The sequence below is a fragment of the Epinephelus fuscoguttatus genome, linkage group LG24, assembly GCF_011397635.1.
Source record: "Epinephelus fuscoguttatus linkage group LG24, E.fuscoguttatus.final_Chr_v1".
Classification (NCBI taxonomy): Eukaryota; Metazoa; Chordata; class Actinopteri; order Perciformes; family Serranidae; genus Epinephelus; species Epinephelus fuscoguttatus.
Genome location: NC_064775.1, coordinates 11,864,111 through 11,883,703, shown reverse-complemented (window position 1 = coordinate 11,883,703; position 19,593 = coordinate 11,864,111). Strand labels below are relative to the sequence as shown.

The following is a 19,593-nucleotide window of genomic DNA, read 5'->3' as shown; positions in this document are numbered from 1 at the left end:
ATCGAAAAGTCATTTGTACCTGTGTGTGCATGGCTGCATTGTGTTTCCGCCAGTCTAGCCTTGTTTAAATGGAACCTGGAAGAGTTTAAGGTGTGTTTAATTTGTGCACTGACCTTTAGAAGTAAAGTTAAAGTTGAACTAGATAATTTGAGAGATGAGGAAGTGCAGCATTCAACTACAAGATGGCACCAACTGTTGCCCTTAAAACTTCTGTTTCAAAGATTTTTTCCTCATTAATATGACATAGTATGTGTTCTGATTCTTTTGGTTAGAAATAATCTATGTCACAAAACTGTTTTATTCTGGTTTTATCTCATTTTCAAAGTCAACAGCAAAGAGCTACTTCGCGTGTCAAGGCTAGAGTGACGTATGTGTCAGACTGTGTATGTGGCTTTTTGCTAAATGGACCAGAAGTTGTCGTATAGATCATTTTTAACAATCACTTGTCACTGCTTCCGTGCTGTATCTCTGCAGATCTCTGGTGTCATAAAAAGTCCCACCTACTCATTTGTATTCAGGGGTTGTTCATGTTTTTGCAAACGCAAGTGAAGGCAGCATTCATTTCTGCTTTCATTTTGGTCTGGGGAAGAAGAAGATTGCACCTTCAGCCCAGAGAGAGCAATTGAATGTAGATGAAACAAGAAAAGGATGAAGGATGATGAAGAAAAAGGGGGATCTTCAGTGACTGGAGGGGGACGGAAAAAGGGGAAAGGAGGGAAGGAGATGGAAGAAAACATGATTTTGCTATCATTGCAGCAGAAAGAAAATGAGTGGCTAAAGGAGAAGCACAGAAAAAGACATACCACACAATGCTGTCTTTCTGTATGCAGCGCTGAGGCGAGTTTCTGGCCCCCAGTGAGTGTCGCTAAAAATAAACCTGGGTGGAGAGGAGAGGATTCCTCCCCTCTATCTATCCGCATCTTTCTCCCTTTTCTCTCTCCTTCCTCCTCTCCTCTTTCCCTGCCATTTGCAGGTGTGTGTGTGCAGATGATCACACACAGCAGTTCAGTCTCAGGGTTTGTTTTCAACACAGCTTCAGCTCATTATAATTGGGCCAAAACAGGCACGTAATATGCTGATAACTAAATCACTTCAGCCAACAGAAAGCATCTAATCTGGCCTGTCTGGCAGGTTTGCTGCACAAATTAATAAAAACTAGGAACACAAGTCCTCGCAAAAATGCACCTCTGGACTTATTTGATAATGATCCGTCTGCAGTTTAATAATGTCCTGAACTGCAGTGAACAAGGGCTTTCTGCTGTCAGTATCGCTCCAAAAAAATACTTTCGTCTTGTGTTTTTATGCATGTAAGGATATAACATGTCTCCTGTCAGCAGGCTACAGTAACATAAAGAGATAAAGAATGAGTTCAATAGTAAAGCCAGCAGCATTACAGGAGGAAACTTGGACAAAAGATTTATTAAACACAATATGTGGAATAATCAATGACTTTGTAAAGGAAGAAGTGGCGATTGATGGATGGAAGATGTGTGTATTTTCCCCATTAAATGATTTTTTTCTTCTAAGAATATGTTTTGAATGAATATCAACTATGCAACAAGCACATTGTATTAGTGTTATTTGTTGTTCATTGTCCCTCTCTCTCTCTATTTTCTTTCTAGCTGTTTCCATCATGCGCCACAGTGCTTCAGCTTTTGGATTTGCTGTAAGTCGATCGTAAAACCTCCCTTCACTAAAGCTATGATGGCTAAAGCTGTATGTTGTAGTGGAGAGAATGTAAAATGTTCTTTGCTTTCACTCTGCAGTTTGACGCCACGCTGGATGTGTTGTCCTCTATTATTGTACTTTGGCGGTACAGCAACGCTGCAGCCGTCCACTCAGCACATCGCGAATACATGTAAGTACAGTTACTGCTTACCCAGATCATATATGACCTGGTTTAATGATACACTTGGAGGAATTTCTCTAAAAGCAATGTATAGGCTCATGCAGATGAAATCTCACTCAATCATCACTTGTTACACACACATGACTCAAAGTGTGTGGCAGTGTGTTTTTCTGCAGAGACTCTGCCCTCTGCCTGTATTTTCTCATATTCTTCTTATTTTCTTTTTTCGGTACATTTATGGCCATGTACCCCCTCAGCGTTCAAGTGAGTTCAGGGCTTTATAAAAAGGTGGCGACCAAGTGCCAGACTGTAAGCTGCAGGCATCCAAGAGACACAGCGCAGAAACAACAAATATAGCAAGGTGAAATGCCACAATACTTTCACCGGCAAGTGTGTTTACAAACAAACTGACAACCCTTCATAGCATACCTATAAAGACCAAGTTTTGAGTATATGCGCGTAGTTAAAATGTCTGAATTTTTTTTTAGATTATTTAAATTTCATGCTTTAAAATCACTGAAATTATATGCTATATAGGTAATGATATGATGGCTTGCACCAGTGTAGCATGAACATTCTGAACACATACATTGTTAGATGGAAAAAATCATTTGTGTTTAATTGTTAAAATGAGTATTACCCACCTGTAGAAACTGACCTTGCTTGAACTTGCTTCTGTATATTTTTATCTAATTTTTGTCTTAAAGTCAAATTACAAGACTAATTGGAGACCCTGTAGTTGTTTGAGCCTTGTTTCCTCTTGCCCAGATTGTTTAATTCTATCGATGACGACCAGACAAACCCAGAAAAGTGATGAGATCCATTCAATGTGTCCAGAGTGTCTAGAGTGTGTGTGTGTGTGTGTGTGTGTGTGTGTGTGTGTGTGGTCTGCTTTGTCCTGTAGAGGAGTGTGTCAAATAAAGGATCTCTTCAGCTCTGTCAGCCTTGGCCCACTGGGACCGATCACAGACGGGTGTCTCACGTCTTATCTGTACCTGGCTGAGAATGGTGTGTGTGTGTGTGTGTGTGTGTGTGTGTGTGAGTGAGAAGGTCAGGTGGGCCTTTCAGAGACTGTTGAATGGTCAGGGTGCTGGCAGCAAGCAGGTGACTGAAAGCGAGAGAAAAGAGAAAAGTGTTCTGTTCTATTCAGACGAGTCTAAACACTACCCGAGCAGATACACAGCAAATGAGCTGAATTTACCAAGACAGCATTAACCAGTTGATCTTTAAAAAAACAAGATATCCAACCAAAACAAAAGCATCTGTTACTGAATGAATCTCTGTTCTTACTGTCAGAGCATCTGGTCGATTCATACAGTGAATCTGTCAGGCCCAACACACACACAAGTACACACAAAGGAGTGACTGCTAATTGCTGCGGAGAAGACAGATGAGATCATGTCCTCTAAAGATAAGATAGTAACACAGACAGAAAAAGACATTAGTTCAACTGCTGATTCAATGTCTGACGTGCTAAAACTAAAAAAATGGAATTTTCCCAATTTAAAAATATTCACACAAATACCGCAAATATGTTTTTTTTTGTGAGCGTGTTGTCTTAAAAATGAACATTATAAGCATGATAAAGTTATAAACAGATAAATATTCCTGAAGTAAGTTAGTAAAATAGTAATAATTAAAAAATAAACAAATCAGGTAGAAAGGAAAAGTCATAAACACACATTAATCATAGATTTTATACACACATACACTCTGTTCCCTAACACACTATTGTCTACATGCAAATCACTCCAAAAGTGAATTGTTGAAGGGCCTCTGGAGATTTTCCATCCATTGTTCCACTTCCTTTTTGAATTAAGTTACCTAGATCGTGAGGTGACTTATCAGGTGCTGCCATACCTTTATGAAGCTGCCCTTATTTCCCTTTTTTGGCACTGAGCCTTTCTGTGGGAAGTTCTCTGAAGATTTCTGTATCCCATTGTGCTACTAATGGAGGGTTTTCTTGGATCCAATCAAATACTATCATTTTCTTAAGAGTCTAAGACTGCTGCTTTATATGGCAGTCCCAATAAAATCTGTCCAGAATCTTTACAGATATTGGGCTCTAGTTTCCCAGCGCAGCGCAGGTGGCGCAGGGTGGCGAACCCCGCGCAGAGCTAGTTTCGAGCAGCGCAACCCGAGGTGCGCTCAGTCTGCGAAACTAGAGCCCATTACATTTAAGAATTGTTCTTAACTCATTTGCCCAACATGAGCAGAACTTAATGATTTTAGAAGAAATCCAATAAAGATCCAATAAATATAACTTCCAGCTGACACTTTTCATTACGTGCACAGAGGGGATCTGCTGGAGCCAGATTTGTTTAAAGTTTAAAGGTGTCCTGTGATGTGTGTCGTGTCTGATGTTGCATTTCCCTAAATGTAGAAAAAAGGAATGAGAGGCTCAGAGACATTCTTCCAAGCTATCCTTTTTATGAACAGTTTGAAGATCCTTTCTGTCAACCACTTTATTTATATGTTGCTCATTATAGCTCAGGAAGTTGTCATTAAAATCTAAAATAAAACCTTTTTATTCTGTAGTACATAATAGATTCCCCAATTGATTTGGGGTAATGATTTTAGTATCTGGAGCATTCTGGTTTCCATTTGTAGTCTTGAGTAGTACTGACCACTCACAGTAGCAGTGCTGGGATTGGTCCTGAGGTTGATAAGTATCTGTATTAATAAAGTGGTGAGCCTGAAGATAAGCAAAGAAATCTCCAAATGTAATTTTGATCATTTCAAAGGACATTAGAACAAAACAGTTGCTTTTACGTTTCTGTATGTGTACCAATTAATCAAACAGGATAGGCCTTCGATTAAGATAAGATAAGATCATCCTTTATTCATCCCACAGCAGAGAAATTTGCAACATTACAGCAGCAGAGGGATAATGCAAACAGGAAACATCAGTAGAAAAACACAAAGCAATATAATAAGTTGACATTATTGACTGATGGATAATTAGTGAGTTTTGGTGGTGTTGGTTGTTGCTAGCTGGGTCCCCGTTTCAACTCTTAATGCCAAGCTAAGCTAAACATCTTCTGGCACCAGCTAAATGGTCACAGACAGATATGAGAGTGGTGTTGAAGTTCACATCAAACTTGCAACAAAATAGTTAATTCTGTATTAACAGTAACCCAAATGGTGAACTGTTCCTTTTATTGTGAATCTATAAAGCTTTTGTAACATTAGAGCAAGAAGAGGAGGGTGATCAAGTCACAAACTGCTGCTAAGTTGCTAACGTTAACCACCATAAGCTACAGGTCATAAAAGTACACTGAACTGAGAGTGAGTGTATTGTTAATGAATTCAAATTTAATTTGTAAGAGAGACTGTTTCATCCAAACAAATAGTATTGCTTTAACATTATTTTAAAACATGAAGCTGTTTAGTAATTAGTGCTGTCAGCGCTTAAGGAAGCATTATTTTATTTTAACTGAAAGTCTTAATTAATTCATTACTGCTGAAAATCAAATCTCAGTCTTCATCGTTAGCCAATTACAGCATAAAAACACTGTAAACCAAACAAAACATGCTATTTCAGTTATGAAAAGGTCTAAACAAAGTAAATTATTGTGCCTAATTCAACAACCAAAACCAGAAATGTCATTAAAATATATAAAAGTAGGTGTCTTAAATCAAAGGCTGCATCAGCTGTATTTTTTTTATTTCACACAAAGTCATTTTTTGACAGCAGCCTTCATTATGTCATTTTAGCGGCTAATTGGAGAATTCGGATAAAGTTCAGGAAGCTGCTCAGCCAGTAATTGGCTTCACCAAGAGCCCAGGCTTCCTCCTGTACCTCTCTCTCTCTCACACACACACACACACACACACACACAGACATATTCATGCATAAATGTTCTGGATCACACAGGAAAGTGAGAATTGCCTGCCAGCAACTGCTATACTATATGTGTACTATATGTACACATAAATGCATGCATGAACTAACACACACACACACACACACACACACACACACACACACACACACACTTTTTTCTTTCAGCTGTTTTGTTTTTTGTTAGACAGCCAGTTAAAAAAAATGCTGGCGCGCATCTAGAGAATCAATATTCTTAATTTTTTTATGTCTAACTTTGATAGAGGAGATGTGGCTGAATAATGATGCACAGGTACAGACCGGTTGCCAGGACAACAAGCTCAAGATGTCAAAACAAGACGAATTAGGGAGTTTTGTTCCCCAATGAAACGTGGAGCCTTTTGAAACAAAAACACCTTAATTCGCATCACTGCAGCAAATGTGAGGATGAATTGTTGTTGTAGAGGCTGTATTGATATTAAGAAGGAACGTTATCCACCTGTGATGTGACGGATGTTTTGGAACAGAAGCTGTGTTTCGCTGGAAACCGTCATTTGTTGTTTTGTTGTTTTTGTCAGGGAGCCAACAGCAGCTCAGAGACATGGTGTCATTTTTACATCCACTGCATCCCACAGGGGGCCTGTTAGTCGGGATTGAGAGCTCCCACGGTGTGTGTGTGTGTGTGTGTGTGTGTGTGTGTGTGTGTGTGTGCCTGTGCATGCCCTGCTGTGGACTTCCTGGAGGGATGTTGGGTGTTGCCTTGGTTACCTCATCCGGTCAAAAACCCAGTACACTAAGTGTGGCTTGAGAGCAGCCATCTGAATTGAACACACACTGGTAGCCATGCCTGACGAGGGCATATGCTCCAGTTGATTTTTGTCTCCCTCGAGACTTTGTTAATTGGCTAAAGGTTTTTAAAGGACATCTGCTGCTTCCAAATAAGTCTTAATGGAGCATCTTCGTTCCATATGTAAGTGTAATACAATTAACTGTCATTCAGGATTAAATGTAGTCTTAGCTATTTTCCTAAAGCTTGATTTATGGTAGGATGCTTAACACTTTTGATGAGTGTTGCTCTGTAGAAGTTATGTATTTTCTACAGAAAAGTGTTGCTCGACACTTTCATTTCATGTCGTGGACCTGGAGGAGTTTGTTAGGACATTTCCACTGAGCAGTACGATACGGTCCAGTCCAGTTCAGTACGCTTTTTTCTGTTTCCACTGTAAAAAGTTGTGGATGTTCCATATCGTTCCATTTTTGGTCCCCCCTCTGTTGGGATACCTAGCACAAAGATCAGGTACTAAAAGGTGGAGCTGTGAACACTGCAGTCTGTTGATTGGTCAGTAGAGGACGGTCACTCTGCTCAGGGCTGAGTTGTGGCTGGTTTTGAGGCTCATGTAACCACTGTTCATACTGTGGAGAGTTTTATGAGTAGACTGTAACTATGAAATGAAAGGATGTTTTGCTGCCTCTTGCAGCAGCTGGAGTTGGAGTAAAAAATAATTTAATTCACTGGGCCGATTGGGTTATGTGATAGAATATTTTCTAATCCTCACTTGGAGAAAAAAAAAAAAGCGTTGTGGAGCATCAACACTAAACCCCTGAGCTTGCCTGAGAAATATCCCATGGAGAGAGACTCTCACTGCAGCCTGTTTTATTTTGTTCTGAAAATGGCGGTTTGCAGCCTCATTCTGTGGACGATAAACAAGGTGCAGACTTCTGTGTCACCAGTAATGAGGAAATACAGTGAGTGCTGGACAGAGCAGTGAGTGACAACAACCCCGCCCACATTTGAAGAGCACTGTTTGCAGTGGAAACACTAGCGTCTAGGTACCATGTCTGAAGGGTTAATTTGGTTCCAAAGGTACTATACCGAAAGTGCTTGGTGGAAACGGCTTCTGACACATCTGTTCAAAAGTTATCTGATAGTATTTCGGCTATGGGATTGGATCAAATGTTGAAAATGGGTACTTCAGAAGAAAAAGACGATCCTGAAATTGGATTAAATCATGGTCAACTCATAAAGATTTATTTACTTAATAATATATTAAACATCTATTTATATTTTGCACTTGATTTATTTAACGGTTACTGTGATAAAGTAGATAAAGGAGGCATTAGGCTACCCATTAAAACTTTCATTACAGTAAAGGAAAAAAATCCCCAAATATCTGTCCAAATCAAACAAAAATTATTTTAAGTTATAATCTTGAAGATCTCTGTTTTGTTTTCTTTGTCAGCACCTGTGGTGATAAGTGGTCATTTCAGTGTGTTTGTTGGAAGACTGCATACATTATGATGTGTAATTCCATTTAGAGCACAGGTTATCCAGATTTGGTAACCTTGAAATGTTTGTATCTGGATCAGAATGATCCCATTCAATGTTGCTTTGAAAAGCAGACACATAAGTAAAATGGATTAGCCGATCCTGGACAGCAAATACATGGGATTTCTAAATCCACATCATTCTGATCCAGATTAAATCTTTTGAACAACTGGGTGCTTTTTTGCTAGATAATCAAAATGGTTGACACAAAATACAGAACGTGCATCTCCTCATCCATGTCCTGCGTTTGTGGCTGCCTTCTTGTGCTCCTGTTGTCTTCTTAGAAGTTGAAAATATCTTCCTCTTTAATGAACTCATATAAAATAAACAGCTGTCAGAGTGAAACTGAAAAAAATGTCCAGTGCTTGACAGTAAATCAGGCTTAAAGTGTTCTCACTTTGTCCCTGGTGACACTAAGCAGTGTTAAACAGACCAGGCGGTTACTGCCGGCTTTAAGCAACACTGCTGTCAATACATTTACGTTGATAGATAACTATTGACAGCCACCTCGGCTGATGAGAGTCAACACTTTCGACTGGCTCACACAGTCCAACTTGGAGCTGGCACTTTAATTTGTGTTTGTGTTGTCAGTAATGTGCTCATCACCACAGTTTACTTCTCTTATCCTCCACAGAGCTTGTGTTATCCTGGGTGTGATTTTCATCCTGTCCTCCTTGTGCATTCTGGGTAAGGCCATCCACGACCTCGCCACCAAGCTGCTACCTGAAGTGGTAAGACTTTATCAACTACTAACACTAAACCTGGATTTGAACAGAGCAGGAGAGCAGACATCATGCAGTAAATATCAGTATGCAAGGAAATAGTCGTAACCATGGTGCAGGGGTTTAAATTCGATTTAAATTGGTGATGGAGGAGATCTTTGGATGAAAGCATTCACCATATGGGACAGATTATGTTATCCATTTAACCCCCCACACATTAACTTCCTGTAGTACATTATGACAGCTGCATTACTGTCAATGTGAGTCAGACAGGGTCATGAAGGGATTTGGTTAATCTCACTGGAGCCATGATGCAGAATTGAAGCCAAAAGTTTGGTGTATAATCAGATTTTTGGTGGAATTTGTGGCTATTTTTAAAACGACTTTGCCTCCCCGCTGTGATACCACCAGTCTGCCAGTGACAAGGATTTGTCTCGGAATCCAAAAAAGCCCCGCTGACTTTATGCCTGTTGCTAATAATATCCTCTGAAAATCTAACTGCACTTCTCAGCATCCAAAGCAAACAACATGCATGAAGCTACTGATGTAATGTGGCTGGTTCTGTCCCTGTCTTGCTGTTTGAACTGGCAGCACATCTGATAAGATGTCCATCACGTGGTGCTGGTCACTGGAGGGCTGGTGGTTCAGGCCCAACAGCAGTAAAGAAGAGCAGCTCAGTGTGACTGAACAGATGGAAGGTTTTGGCTCTTTGTTCACAGGCACAAGAAATTACAATCACATCTAGATGATTTGGTTTTAATTTAATTTTATATATTGAGGCTGCAGTGGTGCATGAGGGCTTGTTGTCAAACTGTTATGTTACATTATTCATATTTGACTGTCTTTCATGTTCAAATTTTTTGGATGGTGTGAGGTCATGCAGATTTTGCACAAAAATGAGAAATTGTGAAGTTGCATTTTTTGCTCTTGTTCAGTCTCCTACAAGTGTCACGTTGTTTTGACCCACTATTTCCATAAACCAGTATGAATACTTTTTAAATTCCGCATGATTAGACATAAAAACGATTAAACGTCCGCCACCTCGCTAGTCGGCACCAGAATTATTAGTCAGTTAAACCAGTTACTGTTTTATTCATGTACAAGTCCGCTTAACTGCCATGCAGCCGCCTGCTACCAGTGGGTGCTACAGAGCCGTCAGACAGCAGTCCCCCTCCCCACGGTAATGCTCGAGTAGACTGGAGTTTTAAAACGGCATGGTGGGAAATTGGAGAGATGTCATCGCACAAAACCAGCGCGGTTTGGCAGAACTTTGATCTAGAAAATAAATTCAACAGCAATTAATCTTTTCTGAGATGTTATATTATTTGTTAACTTTAAGTGAGTTGTTGTCAGATAATGTGTAGGTTTACATTCATACTGCACGGAGCAAAATGCCTCTCATTTCAGGTGAAAATTGATTAGAATTTAGATGTTGTTTTATTAACTTTAAAGTGAATTGTTATAATTTCTGTCGGATAATCTGCAAGGTTCAATGTGCCCCACATTTCAGAGGCAATTTATTTATTGTAGATATTATTTTAGTGGCTAACGTTTGACTGAGTTGCCGTCATGTTCACATTCATACCACATGGCGCAAAGTGTCTTGAACTTCAGCAGCATTTAAAATCCGACATGGTTGCTGAAGACTGTGATTAAAGGCTTCAAAGGGCTCTTCATGCACACAATATTTTTGGGACAGTATTTCAAATACTAAACAATAAATTGTGCTAAATTCTAACTGCTTTCTGAGTGTTTTCCCTTTTTTAGACTAGTCGACTTAAAATTTTCATTTAGTCAACGGGGAGATTAGTCACTAGGAACATCCCTAGTGTGTATCCCACTGGCAGAACCATGTCATCGCTCATTAATGCCCAGTGTCGAGTTCCTCCAGGCTAACACCATCAGCTCTCTCAGCGTTGCCGTTGTTAGCACCATTAGCTGCTAGTGGCCGACACAGCCACCTCCATGATGAGAGCCATGTGCAGACAATCCCAGCTCAGACCCTGAATGTGGCATGCAGCTCCTTTTAACCCTCAAACCCTCTTACCTGCTTCATCAGGACAGTGTGAGTGTGGTTTAAACAGATCTGAATTACAGTAACTGAAGCTACTTTAAACTAGCGAGCACAGATAAAAGAAATAAACATGTCACGTCAAATGTTACTTAATCATCACACAAAGGAAAATATTTTTATAGTGATATGTTTTGAGCTGTTTCAATTTTCCAAGCAAACAATCCAGCTTGAAAAAATGTGGGTCGATTTTTCCACTCCAAGACAAATTGGACTGAAAATAAGAGAAATGATTGTGCCACAGCTTTAATTTGTTTTCACAAAAACATGACTTCCAGACTCGACATCAGATTAGGCTTGTGTTCTCCCCATTAACACTGTGTGTGTGTGTCTGTGTGTGCGTGCGTGCGTGTGTGTGTGTGTGTGGCAGAGGTGTAACAGTGTTGCTGCTGCTGCATGAAGAATGTCACAAACCTCCGGTGTGAAGACTCAGGAGCTTTCACACTTCTTTAAATAGTTTTATTACCCCACTGCTGGGCAAAAGTCATCTCCGTAGAAATGCAGTGGAGGATCTGATGTAATTATGATGATGGGTAAATATGGGAACATTGTACTTTAGTGAGCTGTATTACTGCAGAGAGATATTTGTTGTTCCGGTCCCTCACTGCTTCTTTCCACTTTAGCTCCCTGATCTAATTCACACTGGTGTTGTTTTGAAAATAAGAAAATTATTGTTGCTGTCTGTTTAAGCCTCAAATGCATGATTACATGGTTTATAGAATGAGCAGTATCTACTGTGCAACTCCTGGGCTGTTTTTAGAAGTCGTGCGAAGTCATCTAATTTCTACCGTCAGTGTCAAGACTCAAAGAGGAGCTAATAGCAGAACACACAGTCTTAAAAGCTGAATATCTGAACTGCATAGCGTAGAAGAATTTAATGCAAGCACACATCAGTTTAAAAATATACTTTTTGATTACATTCCAATTAAAACAAAGGTGTGTAAGCTGTCTGACTTAAGGTACACTATGCAGGGAATGTCAGTTACTGATTGGAAACACATCATTCAGCCCTTTTTCTCAACACACTGGTCAACATGGCTGAATCCAGCTAAATCATATTTTTCATATTCTTGCATCAGTTGCAGAGCAGATAAAGATAAACCACGATAAGAAAAGCCCATTTCAAGGGTTTCACAAAAGGCTTTGCAACTAACACAGGCTCAAAATTCAATTAGTTTCCAAATCCTTTATTGATGTATCACCCGACTGTGTTGTCCATCTCTTCATCTCCGGCTGCAGTGAAGGGAAGAGCCGAGCCTGACTGACAGTGAGCAGCAAAGCATAAACAAAGGCAGACTGTGGGAGCAGCGAGGCAGACAGATTGTGTTTTTCTGAGTCGACCTGCTCCTCTTCTGTCACACAGTAGGCTTCTACCACACTGGTTTCTGGTGCATCACACTTTGAGTTAAATATAGCTTGTGTTTGCCTCACAGACCTCCTCAGTATGCAGATGCTGGAAATAAGGTTTATTTTCACAGCCTCCCTCTCTTCCTCCTCGCTATGAAATGTTAATAAGCAGCTGTTTAGGTATGCAGTAGTGAGGGAGAGAGGAAGAGGAGGGTAGAGACAGAGAGGGGTGGAGGAGGAAGCATGTGGAGGAGGATATTTGGTTTTCGACACCTGACTGTTCCTGCCCTGCTCATCCTCTGAGCCCAATTAACGTCACTTAGCAGCCAAAACGAAGTTGTAGCCTCATTCAGGCATTCATCACTGCTTTGTGAAAACCTCTTAACACCAAACAGGGCTTCTTTATATGTTAGATTAATTTGAAGGGCTGCAGTGACCTCAGAGAGTTGAATTTCACAACCCCTGAGCTTAGGAGATCCACTCAAAAGTCACTGGAAAACCTTCAAATACATGATCATCATCGTGTTTAATGGAACTGTGCCAGAGCTGAACTGTCAGACCAGATAATACCACCATAATTAAACTTTTCCTTCTTTACATTATCATTCATACACAATCTAAACCCATTCCTCTACATCCAGTCATCACTATAAATGACACTACGTCTACCTGACTCACCAGAAAAGTTAGCACCATCTTCATATTCTGCACGAGGATCTCTGATAGTCAGATGTAAATGTCAAGCACTATGTTGACAGTCTGGGCAGGGTCTCTCTGTCGTGAGCTGTCGCCACCTTCCTTTCTCCTTCGTGTGCGTGTGCGTGTGCTCATCTGTCTCTCATTGTCCAAAATGAGGGGGGGGGGATCTCCCATAAAGGTGTGCCAGTCAGATTGAGTATTGAATTTTGATGAATGTAGTAGTCAGATGCGATGGAACATGATGTCCTTTACTGATTTACAAAGCAACCACCAGCTGGTACTGTCAAAATAAATGGCGACAGGGTGTTTAAGACCCCACAGTGGAAGCCCTGTGTGATAGAAAGTAGACGATATACAGTACGGCTAACTTATCAGAGATAATTATAAATTGACAGGAAATGTTGCCGTTATTAAGTCATTTCCTGTATATTGATAGTTTAAAGAAAGAAAGTACAGACACGTTATGACCTACTTCTGTGTACACCTTGCATAAAAAATATAAATAGAAAGTCTTATATAGCCAATCGCAGAAGTGATTAATACCCATAAACCGAGGGCTTTTACTGTGAAGCAACTGCAGAAAGGAGAAAGACTTATTCCATAGTATTGAGATGGCAAACTGTGAATAGCTCCCATTTGAAAATATGTCTATTTGTTGAAATTGAAAATTTGTCCTTGATGTTGAAGACACTGTTTGTTATTTTGAGGATAATCAGCTATTAAGATGTTATTCTCACAGCTGAGTCACAGCACTGACTCAGGTCTATGCAGCACGCCGAGGTTTTCTCTCCATCTCCTCTTTGATGTCTGCGAGCTCGCCAAAGTAGCTTTTCATGGCTCCAAGGCCATAGTGCAATATTAATGCTGCCGCAGAGGTGCTGAGTGCTCTGCAGCTCCCTTTCTCTTCGCCTCCATCCCTCCTCCTTCTCCACCCGTCCGTCCTTTGTGCATTACATGCGAGACATTCAGCTGACGCTCTTTCCAGTGAGACTCACAATACGTTCATGAAATTCTATAATTAATTCTGTAATTTGAATGGTTTAGAGGGGAGGTGTGTGATTCAGTCAAGATGTAGTGGTGACAGTCTTATTTTGCAAGTCCAAATCTTAAATTTTTGATCTAGAGTCTAAGTAAAGTTTCAAGTCTTTGGTTCTTATTTCTAACGTCTGCTGCATCTTAACACTGCATCGCTTTATCTAAGGAGTTCAGAGCATCCACTGTACGATGCACAATGCAATATGAAAAGAACACACAGTGGAAGCTTTCATCTGAAGTTAATAACTGTATTTTGCCCCTAAAAATGGATATAGATCAACGTTACTCAGGGTATTGAGCTGTGGTTGGACTGTGGATGCAGCTGTCTGTAGAGGTCACTTTGGTCTTGTCAACAATCATAGGGAATCTTTAGATGGCAGGATATGCCACAATGAAAGTGCAGCTTAATTAGCTGGGAGATAGCTGATACAGGGGGTGTAGGTTTGGTTTAAGAGAGGACACAAGGAAGTGTCTCTTTGATTTCACATCAGATTTCTACTGGTGAAGATTTTGTTTAAGAAGCTTTATGATTTTCAACAGTATGAAGTGCCGCCACACTGCCCTGATCATCAAGTAGACTCCAGCTTTCTCTCTGTACTTCTGTCTGTCTCTCTCAGGATGACTTCCTGTTCAGCGTGTCCATCATCAGCGGCTTGGTGTGCATCATCCTGGCCATAATCAAGTTCATGCTCGGCAAAGTGCTCACAAGCCGGGCCCTCATCACTGATGGTAGGAGCACAAACACAAACTTTGGAGTAACACATACTCTCTGTCACGCACCTTAACAGAGCCATTTGCACTTTGGTTTAACGAGATGACCTTTGAGTATCTGACACATATTAGAGGCATGTCAAGAATCTGTCATGTCATGAGACATAGCAGGCAATATCACATGTCCACTGGACTTTTAGCAGGTGTCTGAGGGAAGCCCCAACACAAGGGCTGAATTCCAGCACTGAGCCTACAAACCCCTCATCAGCTGACTTTTTTAAAAACAAAAACAAGACTTTTTGTTTTCTCTTTTCAGGATTCAACTCACTGGTGGGGGGAATCATGGGCTTCTCCATCCTCATCAGCGCTGAAGTGTTCAAGCATGAGCCCCAGGTGTGGTACCTGGATGGGACAATAGGCGTCCTCATAGGCCTGATCATCCTTGCCTATGGAGTCAAGTAAGTGATGTACTGTTTGCTAGTGGTAGCACTTGGTGTGTGAGGATTAAATATGGAGCCTGCATGTGTCAGTATTTGGACATAAACTTAAAATATTTTTTTCTTTTTAACAGTATTTGTGAATATATTTACAGTGATGATAGAATTGTGTATTTTAGTCCATGAATTTGAATTATAAACTCAGAAAGAACAATTGCTCAGCCTCGTTTGTAATTAATGATTTTGGGCTGTGCGTTAAGGCCCATATATAATATCGCATTATTTTTAGGCTGTATCGCAACACATGATATATATCTAACAGCTCTCTAATTCGTATATTGATAATATTTGCAAATTGCCCTGGTGCTCCATGGTCGCAAAATACGTCTGCTCACGCTATCACCGGGAAGGGAGTTTGTTTGACATATCCTGTGAGAGTGAGAGAACCAAAATGCTGAAGTGAATCTCATGCTGGTGGCTCAAAATAAATCTAGTATATTCGATACAGGGCCCACCCCATGATGTCTCTAAAAATCAAGCACATTACTATTCAAACGTGCGCTCTCATGAACATTTTTCTTTACAGCAGATGCAGTGAGATTTTCTGCCCTGAGCTACAACGAAAACCTAAAATTAACTTATGTCTGTGCAGCGTCTCCCTAAGTCGGAATGGGATGTTTTATTAGGGGGATCAAAGTGTTTGCATCAGCTCAGTTTTTCTTCTTCTCCTCCTCTGCTGCAGGCTACTGCTCGACATGGTGCCACGGATCCGACAAACCAGGAACTACGAGCGCTTTGAGTAACAGACCGCAGAGGAACAGAGAGAGGGAGCAGAGAAGGGATGGAAGGGGACTGACTGACTGACTGCCAGGAGAGGGACAGTCTCTCCACAGACTATCACATTCAGTCCTCGAGGTGCCAGTGGTGTCTGTACTGTCCTCCCATTCAAAGATTTGAACTGAGGATCCGGACCGATGATGACATTCTTGCCGCCTTTTAAATGTTTTACAGTTTGGTGTACATATAATATATTTATCTGTCTTTTAGAAGAGCCTGTTCCTTCATGCCTCCATATTCAAACAAGAGCGTTATGAAGGCAAAGGGAGTTTAACTAAGGTGAAAAAGTTGTTGACACAGTTGTAGAAGAGAGAGACGAGCTCGCACAGGAGGCACTTGGACCTTGAGAGTCTATAACTCCTCAGAAGCAACAGATTTTTGTACAGCCAGTTGATGTACAGTACCTCGGTTACACCTCATCGCCCTGTCAAAACACAGCAGTTTATTTTCCCATGGTTCCTAGAGGCCTTTGCTCAGCTGTGCTATAAAATGTCGCAGAGTGGCAGGTGAAGCTGATTGATGTAGCTGATGTAGCAGCGCAGGATTTATGGTGTTTTACTTTTTTTATGACCACAGACGATATATCAATACAAGGCCCATTTGGCTTACAGAGCAGGTACACAAGCACAGAGGCTCAGCACCATGTGATTTGCTGTTTACAGTATTTATCTAGACCGTTGTGGCGGGAGCAGGAGCCTCCAGTGGGCAGTGTTTCAGCAGCATCATGCCAGCGCCAGCTCACAGCACAGGATAGGAATCAGTGTTTCTGGCACCCAGTTACAGAGAGTCATGACCTGACTGGAAATGTTACACAAGGAAAATGACAGAAAGGAGCTCATTGGCTTTTTTGTGGTGAAGTTCAAGTGACAAACCTGAGAATATCATTTGTACATTGACACCATGCGCCATCTACTGACCAGAAGAGGTACCTGCCTGCTATACATGTGACTATATGTGAATGTGTATCTAATACAGCTAAGTACAGACACATGAGGTCAAAGAAAGCGTTTGTTTTGAATGAATATCAGTTCCTGCACACTGTCAGCGCCCTTCATCAGGCATCAGAGTCACAATAACAAACAACTTTATATTATAACGAAAGGCAAAAGAACCAAGATTTGTGTAGTGTTACCCGCCTCCACAGAACCTATGTTACACATTTATTTACCTTACTTTGATCGCTGATGTTGCAGATTTCCATATACTGTTGTTTATTTTAGTTGAGTGAGTCAGCTTGTGAGAAAAGAGGGCTCGTCCTCACGTGTTGAGATTTAGTCTGGTTTGATTTAGAGATGAAGTATTTTTCCTCCTTTTTTGTTTGCATGCTTGAACGCAGAGGGGTGTACTACGAAGCCAGATTAGTGGGTTAGCAAAGGATGGTGAATCTAAAGTCAGAGTTTTTGATGTTACATGGCTCTCTTTTAAGCTGGCTAGATCACCATGGCAACATATGCTGCAGACTTAACCTTGTCCAGACCAGTTGTTCAGAGTTTCGGCTAAAAAGCTCACCTTGATTTGGCCAAATAATCCTCGTAAAAGAGAGTGCATGCGGTCGCAGTGTTGCTTTTTGCTTTAATATTCAAAGGTCGCAGTCAGTGACACACAGTCAGTCTTTTTTGTGTGGTAGTTGAGTCAAATGATGCGTTGAATGCCGCCTTCTAAGAGCCTGAGGAAGAAAACCTGCTTTTAACTAAGACAGTTGATAGCCACCCTCATGACACCTGTTATCTCTGACTGTGGTTTTTAGTCTTTGTCGAGCCACCTTACACAAACAAAGCCTGACTCTGTTGAACTTGCTTTGTGGTACACGCTTCAACGCTTTTGTTGCCAGTTTGTTTGAGATTCATTGTAAGAACTGGTCGTGTGAGTGGTGATCATGGCCAGTCGATGTCCTGATGGACGTCTGTGTCCGGCTGAATGACATATTGAGCAGGATATGGTTTGAGATTGAAGGTGACACTGCTGCATTTGAATGTTTACGAAGTAGATCTATAAGAAACGTGATCTGAGGCGAATTTAAATGTGTGAGAGATGATTATAGATATGATTCCTCTCACATCTAATTTCTAAAACCTGACTTCAATTCACCACCTCACCATCTGACGCACATTTACCGTCTCCAGAATGTCCAGACTTATGTGTAGAAAGTGGCGTACGCACATTTCCAGCCCTTATTTTGTGCATGTGCAGTGGTTGTAAATGAAACAGTTTGTTTGACTGAAACATGTCTGGGCTGAACTGACAGTGTGCAGGAAGTTTTTCTTATTCGTGTCTTCATTTCACTGTGCATCTGTCCGCCAGCTGTGAATTAGTAAATACTTTAATATCATACTGTGAAGGACTCCGCTGTCCTGCTAGTTCACTACTTACAGCTCTGTTTGTTATTGATAAGGAGACGTTAGCGTGAATCCACCACACTGTTCTGAGGTTTACACTGTCATAGGACGTCTGTGTGAGCCATGTTAGTTTTTCTCTTTCCTTATGGTTGTTATCTGATCATGTTATTGGCTCCACATCAGTGAAACGGGCGCACACACACTGCAGTGATGGTTTTGGACAACAGTCAAGTCAACAGTCATCTTCTTGATACTGTGTCAGGAGTCAATATACGTGCGCTCTTATCTGGAGCTGCTGTTTGTTTTGGCATTTAAAAGGGAGCGCTGTAGTTCTCTGTTAATCTAAGCATGTTGACTTATGGAGCGATCGCAGTCAAACACATTGATGTTGATGTAAAAGCACAAAATTAGGAGTTTACTGCTCACAGGCGTTTAGAACGAGGCAGTTATCGATATGAACTAACGTCTGACTAACTTAACAACAGCCCGTATTTACTCCAAAGCCTTAATGTTACTGCTGTGTTGGTGACTGTGGGACATGAATGTAATGATCAGGTGGAGTTTGAGCTGTTGGTATGTTTTCCTCAAGTGACAGTAACTGAATGTACACACTGTGCTGAGACCAATACATACGGCACACACACGTGCTGCTGTGCCGGTTTGTGTTTAATCATATTTGAGGACTTTTATTTGAATACATAAGTGTTATTTTCTGGAGTTATATTTGTGCCTGAAGTGTGTGTGAGGCTCAGATGCAACTCCTGCTCAGTATTGTTTGATTTGTTGGACTTGTACACACACACACACATACACACACACTGTGGGGCTGGAGCTGCTCCTCAGCCCGTGCCGACTGTACTCTCCTGTGCCCGTGTAAATACTGAATCTGTATTGCTGTGATGTAACACAAATATAAACCAGAGTCGGAGCCTTTTGTCACAGAAAAAAGGTTTATTGAAAAATAAAGTTATATCCCTCTTACTCGTCAAAGGACTGTGAAAACAAAAAAAAAGAAAATGTTGTCATTGCGTTATTCGCCTTCCGCTGCTTGGACCACAATCATCACCACTCTGTTGTTTCAGTCACTGGATGCTAAGATGCTGACGGACAGATTCAAACAAGGTCGAGATTGAAACACAAAGATTGGTACATGTTTGGATGACTGTAAGTAGCATGTGTTGTTTTATGCAGTGGAGACATTCGATGCCGAGGTTAACGCAGACAGGTATGGCGAGGAAATTATTTAGTTTCCTTGAAATCAAACAGCTGATAATTGATGGACAGCATGCTTAGACTGACACAAAGGAAATAAGGCTTTCACTCCGACGACAAAGGTTTGAACAACTGAAGCCAAGTTTCACTGTGGATTCAGATAAGTCTGGCGATATTCTACATGTTCC

The 19,593-nt window shown here is 40.9% G+C and overlaps 1 protein-coding gene across 1 annotated transcript in view; it reads left to right on the top strand.

Moving 5' to 3' along the window:
* LOC125884676 (transmembrane protein 163-like) overlaps window positions 1-19,323 on the top strand; it is a 29,327-nt gene extending 10,004 nt beyond the window's left edge. The window contains exons 3-8 of the mRNA XM_049569765.1: window positions 1,623-1,666; window positions 1,767-1,858; window positions 8,633-8,729; window positions 14,490-14,601; window positions 14,900-15,041; window positions 15,763-19,323. Of these exons, the coding sequence (XP_049425722.1) occupies window positions 1,623-1,666; window positions 1,767-1,858; window positions 8,633-8,729; window positions 14,490-14,601; window positions 14,900-15,041; window positions 15,763-15,823 (548 nt within the window). The 3' untranslated portion in view covers window positions 15,824-19,323. The remainder of the gene's footprint in view (window positions 1-1,622; window positions 1,667-1,766; window positions 1,859-8,632; window positions 8,730-14,489; window positions 14,602-14,899; window positions 15,042-15,762) is intronic.
* The last annotated feature ends 270 nt before the right edge of the window (window positions 19,324-19,593 follow it).